Source organism: Podarcis liolepis (assembly GCF_965112155.1).
Source record: "Podarcis liolepis genome assembly, chromosome: 1".
Taxonomy (NCBI): domain Eukaryota; kingdom Metazoa; phylum Chordata; class Lepidosauria; order Squamata; family Lacertidae; genus Podarcis; species Podarcis liolepis.
Window position 1 is genome coordinate 129,770,325 of NC_139554.1, and position 13,110 is coordinate 129,783,434.

At 46.2% G+C, this 13,110-nt stretch overlaps 1 protein-coding gene across 2 annotated transcripts; it reads right to left on the reverse strand.

Moving 5' to 3' along the window:
* Positions 1 to 898: 898 nt before the first annotated feature.
* Positions 899 to 13,041, reverse strand: EEF1B2 (eukaryotic translation elongation factor 1 beta 2). Of its 2 annotated transcripts, XM_083473325.1 has the most exons (7): positions 12,663 to 12,855; positions 10,331 to 10,453; positions 5,118 to 6,479; positions 3,541 to 3,664; positions 3,249 to 3,315; positions 2,473 to 2,598; positions 899 to 1,093 (listed from the first exon to the last, which is right to left on the reverse strand). In XM_083473325.1, the coding sequence occupies exons 1-7, from the start codon at positions 12,740 to 12,742 to the stop codon at positions 939 to 941; spliced, it is 2,037 nt and encodes a 678-aa protein (XP_083329451.1). In that variant the 5' UTR covers positions 12,743 to 12,855; the 3' UTR covers positions 899 to 938. The 2 variants fall into 2 exon arrangements, with proteins under 2 accessions (XP_083329451.1, XP_083329452.1); XM_083473326.1 differs by lacking the exon at positions 5,118 to 6,479 and having other exon boundaries at positions 12,663 to 13,041.
* Positions 13,042 to 13,110: the final 69 nt, after the last annotated feature.

Below are 13,110 nucleotides of genomic sequence, written 5' to 3' on the forward strand. Positions count from 1 at the left end.
CCCTGGTTGCAGATTCGAACCGCTGACCTTCTGATCTGCAAGCCCAAGAGGCTCAGTAGTTTAGACGACAGCACTACCCACGTCCCCCAAGTTTTTATCTTGTGCTAGCACAGTGGGAATTCACTTTCCTCTCTGAGCAGTGGGAACAAGAGGAAGCCGTGTTATACCAAATCAGGCCCTTTTCCACCTAGCTTAGTATTGTCTACACCAGGGGTCAGCAAACACTTTGAGCAGGGGGCCGGTCCACTGTCCCTCAGACCTTGTGGGGGGCTGGACTATATTTTTTGGGGGAGAAAATGAATTCCTTTGCCCCCCAAATAACCCAGAGATGCATTTTAAATAAAAGCACACATTCTACTCATGTAAAAACACGCTGATTCCCAGACCATCCGTGGGCCGGATTGAGAAGTTGACTGGGCCTTAGTTCGGCTACCCATGATCTAAACCAGCCTTTCTCAACCTGTGGGTCCCCAGATGTTGAACTACAACTCCCATCACCCCTAGCTAGCAAGGCCAGAGCTCAGGGATGATGGGAGTTGTAGTCCAACATCTGGGGACCCACAGGTTGAGAACCGCTGGTCTACACTGACTGGCGGCAGCTCTCTGGGGTTCTCCCCCCTGACCTTCCTGGAGATGCCAGACGACTGAACCCAGAATGCTTTGCACGCACAGCATGTGCCCTGCCACTGAGTTACAGACCCTGCCTGAGAGAAGCCCTTTCCTTGCACCCCCTTCTCTTCCTGAAGCAAGTGTAATTGATTTCGTTAACCTATACCTTCCCTTGTGAAGACTGCCTTCGGAATGAAAAGGGAGCCACGCTATGAAGGATGACAATGCAACTAGAACGATGCATTATTTTAAACGGCTGTTTGGGACATACAAAACACACACAAAAGCCTCGAGTGTTGCTAATGTTTTATTCCTGGTGCTATTGGGGCTTAGATTTTGTTGAAAGCGGCCACATCCATGGACTGAACATAATCCTCAAACGCAGTGATCCTCTCTTCCAGCATATCGGTTCCAACTTTATCGTCTTCGACTACACACTGAATCTGAAGTTTCTTGATTCCATAACCAACTGGAACCAGCTTGGCTAGAAAGCAATCAAAAGAGCTGTGAGAAGCGAGGTTCCGCCTCTTTTCTATCTACGCAAACTCAGGGTTATGGACCGACAAGAATTTTGCCCCATCATAATCTTGGCTGGTGTCGGGGCTTCCGATGGGGAGAAAGCATAGCCAGTGGCCTAAACCTGACCTCTCTGCAACAGCTAATACACAAGCAAGCTATGAACATTTACATTCACCCCTCAGTGGAATGCAAAAGGGAAAAAAGTAGACTTTTTTAAAAAAGGAAAAGGGGCATCTAACTTTTGGCTCAAGGACCACGTTCACCCTTGGGTCAACCCTGTGGAGCCCCCCCCCCCCAGACCAGGAAGTGGGTGCTGCCACCCCACACTCTCATTCACCTGCTTGCCCCCCCCCATAGCTTACCCATGCAGATCAGCTGAGGAGAATCACTGCCTCCTCTCTGCTCAAACGCTCAATCTGATGGGGGGGAAGGGAGGGGCGATTTGCATTCCCATCAGGGTGCTGGCATCTACCTGCCCTAGCTGCTGCCAAAATTGATTGGATCTTTTTGGGGGGCAGGATTAGGCCCTCAAAGTGGAAGCTACATACCCCTGACCATAAAGGGAACAGACTAGAGGAGGAGCCCATTCTCCTAGACCGACAGTGGGGAAGCGAGACATATTCCCTCAAAGATAGTAATAATAATTAACAATAATTTTATTTATGCCCTGCCCATCTGGCTGGGTTTCCCCAGCCACAGATTAAAAAACAAACCAACCCCCCAAACCCCCCTTCCATCATCAAATCACTTCTTTAACTGTTGAATACATCACAAAGAAAATGAGGATGGGGTGTTTGTGGGAGTGCAGAGTTCATCCAGTTCACCAGGTTTTTCTAGACTTTTCTGCAAAGGGCAAAATCTTTGCCGTTTCAAAGGGCTGCACATTAGCAGCATTGCTTTGCACACATGTACTTGGTGCTTGCTATATAAAAGCACCATCCTGGCAGTGCTACCCCTCCCGCTAGTGGAGATGGTTTCTTACCCTTCCTTTTCCCCAACCTTCCTCCAAGGGGGCAAATATTTAGATGCAACCCCCTGCCTGTCAAATGCACAAATGGAATGTGATTGTGGCGTTCATTACATAAGCCATTCTGGACCCCACGATCTATTCAACAGCTGTGATGGAACACCAAAATTTTACTCTCTCAAACTCAGAGAACTACTGGGAGGCCGTATGCAGCTGTAGCAATCTTAAGCCCACCCACTGGAAGCTCTCCATATCTTCTTACTTGCAAGGTTGGGACTACAATTTAAGAGCCATCTGAATTGAGTGAGATGTTATGCATATAAACTGTCTGCTCTGCCAGAGAGCTATGAGCCTCCTCTTGTCAGCCAGTTACTTACAAGATCCCCAAACAAGGCCATCCGCCTGAATACTTCTGACACACTCTTCTAATTTGCCCATGTCCGTCTCATCATCCCAAGGTTTCACATCCAACAAGAGGGACGACTTGGCAACGAGCGCTGGCTCTAGAGAAACCAAAGGATAGCTCAGGAAAAGCAGCAAAGCAGAGTGTTCTGATTAAAATCAGGAATTCTCTACTAATGCACCTAGTTGCAAGTTTAACCTAGACTGGTTAAGAAAAGCATAAAAAAAAAGATTACTACACAGCAGCGTAATACATTACAGAAACGTTAAGTACTGCTAAACGGAACATTGATTTCTCTACCCAACTAGGCTATTACAAGAATATGAAGCGTGGAAGACATGGTCCTGTCTGTTACACTGAAATTCCCTTCCCTGGTGGAGAAAGGAGCATTGCATAGTGTAACTGCTAATCTCCCACAGTTGGAATACTGCAACTGCTACAGCACAGAGCAGTTTCAGGCCAGTAGCTGTGGGATCCCGCACTGGTTAGAATTAGGAGTCAGAATTTCCCTTTCAGCAACACAGCGCAGGATTTGATTGTAAACAATTGTTTCCTATGGTTTCTATTCCACAGCCTGGAAAAAACATTGGTCAAAACTAGGAATTTTAACTCAAAACTTATTAGGACACTTTGGAAATAGCTGGAAGAAAGTTCTGCTGTCACTTATTTATTTTTTAATTCACAATAACCTTAATCTAAAAAGCAATTCAAAGTGCATAAATTCAAAGGCGAAGGAGTTGGATAACGTACTTTTGGATTTCTTTGATTCATACTGAGCAAGCCGCTCCTCCCTTAATCTTTTTGCTTCTTCACTTTCCTATGAAAATAAAGAGATTGTGTTGGGAAAAAAGAAAGCAACTGTTCCCAAACAGTGATCAAGTATACCTGGACATGTCAGGTAAAACAAATCATCATGTTTTCAGCCGAAAGATGGTGATTTGGTTTTGTTCATCATGTTGCCAGGCTCTTTTTTGTTTAAATGCATGTGGGCTCATGAGACCTCTCTGCAACTGGAAATTGAAAGAAAAAATATTCTGGATACCTCCTCTTCATCAGAGCCAAAGAGATCAATGTCATCGTCATCTTTGCTGTCTCCGCCTGTGCCTGTGGAGTCCTCAACATCTGAAGGGCCGTATTTTCCCAACGCCTTCTTCACTCCAGGCAGACTAGAGGAAAAAACCAGACGGAACTTATATGGTGCCCTTCTACTAACATATGACCCAGAATTAAATTGCAAAAATGTGTCCCAGTTTTGGCAGCTAATTAACAAACCAGCCACCACTTAACCATGGAGACGTTTCAAAGGCAAGATACCAGATGCCAGCTGAAAAAGCACCTGCCACCCAACAGGCTTGGGACGCGGGTGGCGCTGTGGGTTAAACCACAGAGCCTAGGACTTGCCGATCAGGTCGACGGCTCGAATCCCCGCGACGGGGTGAGCTCCCATTGCTCGGTCCCTGCTCCTGTCAACTTAGCAGTTCCAAAGCACATCAAAGTGCAAGTAGATAAATAGGTACCACTCCAGCAGGAAGGTAAATGGCGTTTCCATGCGCTGCTCTGGTTTGCCAGAAGCAGCTTTGTCATGCTGGCCACGTGACCCGGAAGCTGTCTGCGGACAAACGCCGGCTCCCTTGGCCAATAAAGCGAGATGAGCACCACAACCCGAGTTGGTCACGACTGGACCTAATGGTCAGGGGCCCCTTTACCTTTACCCAACGGGCTAGTCACTAAATCAAACATGCAAGCATGGGAGATCGGGTTTATGCCTGCCACAGAATGAGGTTCGAATAAGGCGATAGAATGAACTGAAATCTTTTTACCCAAATGTGCTCATTTATTATTATATTATAACGAAGCGCATGTGCTCTCCCATTTTTGAAAAGACTCACTGCAAATAAATCTTTCTTAGAGCAGAAAGATTCCAATTCAGCCCTGTCCCTGCTATGTTCCACGTCGAATTCCAGGGAGTTCTTAGCACAGGAATAACGAAGATGATACCGTCCCCCGGAGCCTAAAGTGGTACAGTCCATTCCTCCACATCAGTCTGCCGCATGAAAAGGACCAGACCTAAGCAAGTTGTCTAACCAGGATATAATATTTCCTTCTGCTATTCCCCCCCCCCCCCCAGTATTCTCTCCCAACCATCATAAATCTTTGGCCTGAACCTGGATTTGTAGCTGCTCTGGCAAACAGCCAAGGGATCACCACGCAAAAGCCGCAGTTCTAAGCATGACTCTGCATAAATGGCCAACCTGAGGTGCCCTCCATCTCACCGCTGCCTGTCAGTTCATTAAGCCCAGCCACTGAGTATGATTAAGTGTTTTGTCACAAGCCTGGAGTTCTCTTAAAACAGCCATATTCCCATGCAGTGCTAGCCAGAAGTGTTTTTAATTCGGGGGAAGGGAGGGGAAAAGGGAATAAAACCTTTTGAAAAGCATTGGAAGAGCTCCACCTGCTGCCTGAAAATTTTGAATAGGGTACAAAACACTCAATTTCACAGGTTTATTCTATATGCACCAACTTATTTCTGAGGAGCAGGAGTTACAGCAATTTCATGTCATTCTCGATTAGATCTTTACTGTACAAGGAATAGTCTGCACTGAAGTATATAATTCATGCCTTAAGTTGTCTTTTTCGCACTGCTCGTTTAAGAAGGCCCTCTTGTCTCTCCTTGCTTTTCTTTGGAAATCTGCGTTCAATTTCCTGTATCTTTCACGATCTCCCTCGGATTTTGCTTGCCTTCTCTCCCCCGCTATTTGTAAGGCCTCATTGGACAGCCACGTTGCTTTTTTGCATTTCCTTGTCATTGGGATTGTTTTCGTTGCTGCCTCCTGTATAATGTTACGAGCCTCCATCCATTGTTCTTCAGGCACTCTGTCCACCAAATCTGAATCTTTAAATCTGTTTCGCGCTTCCACTGTGTATTCATAAGGGATTTGATTTAGATTGTCTCTTACTGGCCCAGTGGTTTCCCCTGCTTTCAGTTTAAGCTTGAATTGTGCTATAAGAAGCTGATGATCTGAACCACAGTCAGCTCCAGGTCTTGTTTTTGCTGACTCTATAGAGCTTCTCCATCTTTGGCTACAGAGAATATAATCAATCTGATCTCGATGCTGCCCATCTGGTGATTTCCATGTGTAGAGTCGTCTCCTGTGTTGTTCGAAAAGAGTGTTTGTGATGACCAGCTTGTTCTTTTGACAGAACTTTATTAGCCTTTGCCCTGCATCGTCTTGGACTCCAAGGCCGAACTTGCCAGTTGTCCCTTTTATCTCTCGATTCCCTACTTTAGCATTCCAATCCCCCATAATGAGAAGAACATCCTTCTTTGGTGTCAGTTTTAGAAGACATTGTAAGTCTTCATAGAATTGGTCAATTTCAGTTTCTTCGGCATTGGTAGCCGGTGCATAAACTTGTATTACTGTGGTGTGCAAAGGTCTGCCTTGGAATCGTATCGAGATCATTCTATCATTTTTGAGATTGTATCCGAGTATCAATCTCGCCACTCTTTTGTTGACTATGAGGGCCACTCCATTTATTCTATGGGATTCTTGACCACAGTAGTAGATATGATGGTTATCCGAACTGAATTCGCCCACTCCGTTCCATTTTAGTTCACTGATGCCCAAGATGTCAATATTTATTCTTGCCATCTCCTGTTTGACCACATCCAGCTTACTATGGTCCATGGATCTTACATTCCAGGTGCCTATGCAATATTTTCCTTTAAGGCGTTCTGCTTTCTTTTCATTTCCAGGCACATCCACAACTGAGTGTCCTTTTGGCTTTGTCCCACCCGCTTTATCAGCTCTGGATCTACTTGTCCTTGTCCTCCGCTCTTCCTTAGTAGCATGTTGGACGCCTTCCGACCTGAGGGGCTCATCTTCCAACGTCATGACTTTTATATGCCTGATGTTATTGTCCATGGAATTTTCTTGGCAGAGATACTGGAGGAGGTTGCTGGTTACTTCCCCAACCAGAGATCTGTTCAAGAAAATTGAAAACATGAAAGGAATGTTTCACGCAAAGATGGATATGATAAAGGACAAAAGTGGTAAGGACCAACAGAAGCAGAAGACGTCAAGAAGAGGTGGTAAGAATACACAGAGGAATTATACCAAAAAGATACGGATGTCCCAGACACCCCAGATTGTATGGCTGTTGACCTTGAGCCTGAAATCCTGCAGAGCGAAGTCAAATGGGCCTTAGAAAGCACTGCAAATAACAAGGCCAGTGGAAGTGATGACATTCCAGCTGAACTATTTAAAATCTTAAAAGATGATGCTGTTAAGGTGCTACATTCAATATGCCAGCAAGTTTGGAAAACTCAGCAATGGCCAGAGGACTGGTGTCTACATCCCAATCCCAAAAAAGGGCAGTGCCAAAGATTGTTCCAACTACCGCACAATTGCACTCATTTCACACACTAGGAAGGTTATGCTCAAAATTCTACAAGCCAGGCTTAAGCAGTATGTGGAACGAGAACTCCCAGAAGTGCAAGCTGGATTTCGAAGGGGCAGAGGAACCAGAGACCAAATTGCAAACATGCACTGGATTATAGAGAAAACTAGAGAATTCCAGAAAAACATCAACTTCTGCTTCATTGACTACACAAAAGCATTTGACTGTGTCGACCACAGCAAACTATGGAGGGTTCTTAAAGAAATAAGAGTGCCTGACCACCTTATCTGTCTCCTGAGAAATCTCTATATGAGACATGAAGCAACAGTTAGAACTGGATATGGAACAACTGAAAGTGAGAAGGAATTAAATAACCTCTTAATGAGGGTGAAAGAGGAGCACAAAATATGGTCTGAAGCTCAACATCAAAAAAGCTAAGATCATGGCCACTGGTCCCATCACCTCCTGGCAAACAGAAGGGGAAGAAATGAAAGCAGTGACAGATTTTACCTTGTTGGGCTCCATGATCACGGCAGATGGTGACAGCAGTCACGAAATCAAAAGACGCCTGCTTCTTGGGAGAAAAGCAATGACAAACCTAGACAGCATCTTAAAAAGCAGAGACATCACCTTGCCGACAAAGGTCTGTATAGTTAAAGCTATGGTTTTCCCAGGAGTGATGTATGGAAGCGAGAGCTGGACCATAAAGAAGGCTGATCGCTGAAGAATTGATGCTTTTGAATTCTGGTGCTGGAGGAGACTCTTGAGAGTCCCATGGACTGCAAGAAGATCAAACCTATAAATTCTGAAGGAAATCAGCCCTGAGTGCTCACTGGAAGGACAGATCCTGAAGCTGAGGCTCCAATATTTGGCCACCTCATGAGAAGAGAAGACTCCTTGGAAAAGACCTTGATGTTGGGAAAAATGGAGGGCACAAGAAGGAGACGACCGAGGATGAGATGGTTGGACAGTGTTCTTGAATTTGACGAAACTGTGGGAGGCAGTGGAAGACAAGAGTGCCTGGAGTTCTCAGGTCCAGGGGGTCACGAAGAGTCGGACACAATAGACTAAACAACAACAAAAGCTGTCTGGCAGCTCTGACTTTTCATTGTTAGAAAGCTTTTTTAAAAAAGGGACTGAAGAACAAATGGCGGTAACAGAGAAAAGTCACTCTATGCGAAGACCTTTTTTCAGGAGCAGCATTGTTCGTGAGCAATAACATACTTTAAAAAAGAAATGGGTAAAATGGCTTTCACATTTTCCCTTACAGATGAGATTTGGGCTGGCATTATTGTGGCTTAGCTTTGGTATTTAATATTTTCGCAATCATTATCACAAATAAATTAGGGTGCTATCAGATTCTGCTTCAGTTTGCATGCTACAGTAATGCAGACATAGCCGCCCCTAGTGCAAGGAACCAACCACTATCCCTAGCTTAGCATTATGTCCAAACCAGAGATTGTTGTTTCACTCAGGCAAATCTAGTCTGGAGCAAAACAAACCATGATTCCTGGTTCAAACATAATGCTCAGCCAGGGATCATGGGGTGAGCCATCTGAATGTTTTCACTAAGCCATTCCAGAAACATCCTGATTCCCTGAGGTTTATTAGATTTGAATCATGCTGAATTAGTCTGGTTTTAATTTATGCACTTCACCCAGTGTATGTGTGATATATAAAAGTAAAGGTAAAGGACTCCAGTCAAAGGCGACTATGGGGTTGCAGCTCTCATCTTGTTTTCGGGCTGAGGAAGTCGGCGTTTGTCCACAGCCAGCTTTTCTGGGTCATACGGCCAGGATGACCAAACCGCTTCTGGTGCAAAAGGACACCATGACAAGTGCCAAGTGCACGGAAACACCATTTACCTTCCTGCCGGAGTGGTACCTATTTATCTACTTGCACTGGTGTGCTTTAGAATTGCTAGGTTGGCAGAAGCTGGGACAGAGCAACGGGAGCTCACCCTTTCCCTTGGATTCGAACCACCAACCTTCAGATTGGCAAGACCAAGAGGCTCAATGGTTTAGACCAGGGGTTGTCAACCTGGTCCCTACTGCCCACTAGTGGGTGTTTCAGGATTCTAGGAGGGCGGTAGGGGTTCTATTGCACAAGCTAATCCTTCCATCAAGCACTGGTGGGCGGTAAGGATTTCTTACCATAAAGAAAGATGCAATAGTGGGCAGTAGGTATGCAACAGAAACTTAATAACGTAACTGGCCATTATGACACGCTTTGTACCTATTTTTGATGTTACTAATTGGTCCGTTACCTCTCTCGCCCCAACCTTGCCACTGTGATCCATGCGATGGCCACCTCCAGGCTTTATTACTATAACTCACTCTACATGGGGCTGCCCTTGAGACTGGTCCAGAAACTCCAGCGGGTGAAGAATACCGTGGCGAGAATCCTTATGGGGTCCTTGCCGTGGGATCACATTCATCCAGTGCTATACCAGCTGCACTGGCTTCCGGTGGAGGACAGGATCAGGTTTAAGGTGCTGTTTTAAGCTTGCCCCACAGAGGACCTTACAGTCTGCAAATAACAACATCCTAAGGATTCTGGGCCCCAGAGAGATCAGACTGGCCTCAACAGGAGCCAGGGCCTTTTTGGCTGTGGCCCCGGCCTAGTGGAACGAGCTCTCACAAGGGCCTTGCGGGATTTGACATCTTTCCATGGGGCCTGCAAGACGGAGCTGTTCCAACAGGTCTTTGGGTCAGGGTTCAGTCTGACTCATTTTCTCCTTGTATAAGAACAAGCATGAAGGAGGTTCCGAGTCCACTCACAGGTGCTTATTATGTCAGTGGAAACAGTTGGTAACTGCCCTCAATTTTAACCTGAAGATTGTAACTTGTCCAGTTTTAATTTTAATTTGTTTGAATTAATTGTGGGATGTATCTTAATTTATTGATCGCTCATTTTTATGCATTGTCTTACTTGTATGTTAGCCGCTCTGAGCCCAGCTTTGGCTGGGGAGGGTGGCATATAAATATAAAATTATCATTATTATTATGCAACAGCAAGATGGGTATCCCTTTGTACAATGAAACTTTCCCCTCCCCCTGAAATTGTGTGCGCGCGCACATGGCAAAGGGGAATAGATCTGTCTGAAAAGCTAGAATGCTTGTGCAGATGTAACATTTATAATAGCACAATTCCACCTGATGTAGTTTCAGAAATAGAAAAATGTTGCATCCACATCACTGATTACTGCTGATGCTGTATATGGCTGTCCAGGACAAAAGAGTTCTAAAGTTTTTGGGTGTCATTACATAGTTACACTAGCACAATGGGATTCCCCACACCCCTCTTATGCCATCTCCAAATCTGCTTTGGAGAGTTGGGGGAACTCCCAGAAAAAGGGGGGCAATAAGAGAAATCGCTGTTACTTAATGCTACATTGAATACAAACCTGTAAATGACAGCAAATTGAGCCCTACCTTGCCTTTTGTTTGTCGAAAGACTTAATGTGGTTGTACCAGCGGAGGGCATGGAACAGCTCAGGAGGAGGGGGAGCACCAACTGCTTCAAAAACTGCAATATCTGCTTGGGATGGGACATACCTACAGAAAACATGTTCAGGTTAAAATTTGTTTCATTCAGCAAAACGAAAAGCACCACACATATAAAGTGAAATCCATCTCAGCAAGTCACTCAGATGTCTCCCAAATAAGCAGATATGAACAAGAGTTTGTAGCCCCTCTGTGCAAGCTACAAATAAACCAGGAAGGTTCTTATTAACTATAATTTCCTGTTCACCCGAACCAACAAATTATGGTTACCAGATCAGCTTCAGAACAAGCCAGCTTCCAGCAACATAAGAGACCAACTTCAAACTTTCATATCATGGATTGTTCCAGAACTGATACCCGCCACTTTCCCAGTTTGAACAAAATGGTTAACTATGGTTATTTAACCATATCCATTACTTCTGGGTTAGAGTCTTAATACTCTACTGCCCAAGAACCACAACCAAAGCTCATACAGAATCTGCAATAATCAAGGCCCAAGTCATTTCCCAGTAGGCCCAACACATCTAGCACTGATGTACCGTATGTTTTAAATGACGCAAAGCCTCACTTTTGGGCATTATGGCAGGTTGCAAATCCCATTATCCACACACAGATTGCCATGTGGTCTTGGAACAAGTTATAGTGGTGCCCCGCAAGACAAACGCCTCGGAAGACGAACAACTCGCTAGACGAAGGAGTTTTTCGTTTTCTTAGCCGCTTCGCAAGACGCATTTCCCTATGGGCTTGCTTCGCAAAACGAAGCTTGCCCCGCAAGCTCCGGGGATAGCGGGGAAGCGCAGCGCGTCTTCCCCGCTGTCCCCAGACCTCTTTTGAACCAAGGGGCGGCAATGGGGAGAAGCGATTCTCCCCGCTGCCCCTTCCCTTGCTTTAAAACAGGTCCAGGGACAGAGGGGCAGGCAACAGGGAGAAGCAATCTTCTCCCCGCCGTCCCTTGCTTTAAACAGGTCCGGGGACAGAGGGGAAGGCGCGCGGCACTTCCCCTCTGTCCCCGGATGGTCTCCATAGGAACGCATTGATTGATTTTCAATGCATTCCTATGGGAAACCGCGCTTCGCAAGACGAAAAACTCGCAAGAAAAAACTTGCGGAACGAATTAATTCCGTCTTGCGAGGCACCACTGTACTTTAAGCTTACATATTCTCACGTGTACTCTTCCAACCCATCTTTGTCTTTTTCTCCCATTTACTTTTCTAACCCATCCTTGTATTTTTATTCCCCCCTCCAAGTCAGAACCAGAATAGCTTTCTCCCAGAAACCACCCAGCTTCTATCCCCAACAATGGTCAAATGTGTTAGTAAAGGGCACGTGGTAATGGCTTGGAAATAGCATTGCAAACCAGACGGTTGCTGGTTCAAATGCCCCATAAATCAATTTGTTAGGCAAGCCACTCTCTCCCGGAGCCCAAAATCTGCAAAAGAATAATTTATGGGACTAGAGAGCAGAAGGGAAGTAGAAGGCAGGGGGAACAAGAGATACTGCAAGGCCTTGCTGCCTATCTTTGAGGAAGGGGGTAAAGACCAGCTTGCACCCTGCACCACCCAAAGGAACAGGAACCAGCAGCTATTCATATATAAATCCATTGTTAAAAGGCGGCTGCTTTGGGGCCTTTCCTTTGTGCCTGCAAGCCTACGACAAGAGCCCCTCTTCTCTTTTTAACTAATGTGGGCCTCTGCGGGAGACAAGCCTGACCTGAAAAGCAAATACCACTCCTAGGACTGGTATTCGTAACCATGATTTGCCTTAGGCTGCCCCTCAGAAAGTAGGAAGACTAGGGGCTAAGATTTATCGGCTACTTTAAAATGAGGCTGCATTTTAAATTGAATTTTAACCTGTATTTTGAATTGGTTCCGTTCCCCCCTTTCTCTTTCCCCCATTATGCTTTTACTGTGATTTTATTGGTGTTAGCCGCCTTGAGCCCGGCTCTGGCCGGGGAATAAATAAAAATTGTTATTATTAATATACATTAAAATGAATCAGAATAACGTGGCTCCAGTCGTAGGGTGTTAAAGAGAGACACCTACGACCATCTATAGCTCCGTTCTCGCGCGCGCGCGCACACAAAGGACAGCATGGTTTCCAAAAGAGACTTGCCAAGTTCCTAGTCCTCATCGTGCAGCAACGTGGGGCCTACGCGGCAAGAAGCGAAGGCCAATGAATGGGAAAAGCGGGACCTACTGCTGGCTGTTTAAAAGGGATACGGAAACCGTGAATATTTCGGGGTGCGCGGCGGGCGGCTCACCCCTCGATGTAGCTCCTGCTGGCTAGGAAGGCGTTGAGAAGCTGGAGCCCCGAGGCGGATTTCAGATCCCCAAAGCCCATGATGGCGCCGAAGTTTCAGGAGCGGGAGGCGGGGAAGAGACCGGCTGCGCGCGCACAACAGCCACCACAACGGCCGTCGGGGAAAGAGGGCGGCGCTCGGCCTCCGCCGCTCTTATATATACGCACGCACGCAAATCCCTCCGCCACGGGGTTTGATTTCCGCCGACGTGTCCTTCCGCCGCTCAAGGGCGGAACAACGGATACGCCCCAGCCCCGCCGGTTTTGAAAGTTGCCGATTTATGACAGGAGGAGGCGGGATCAGCTCTCGCGTCAATCAAGGAAGGGGCGGTGCTTCTCCCCGTTTGTTTCTAACGGATCGGCCCCGCCCCTCCGTAGGTTTTAAAAGCCGGAAGCTACGCTAGGAAGAG

Bases quoted from the DNA above. Each gene is read 5' to 3' on its own strand.
- EEF1B2 (XM_083473325.1), bottom strand. From the start codon at position 12,742: ATGGGCTTTGGGGATCTGAAATCCGCCTCGGGGCTCCAGCTTCTCAAC. The intron at 6,480-10,330 runs GTAGGGCTCAAT...TTTCTTGAACAG, and splicing joins TTCGACAAACAAAAGGCAAG to ATCTCTGGTTGGGGAAGTAA. The intron at 3,316-3,540 runs GTATCCAGAATA...TTATTTTCATAG, and splicing joins TTGGCTCTGATGAAGAGGAG to GAAAGTGAAGAAGCAAAAAG.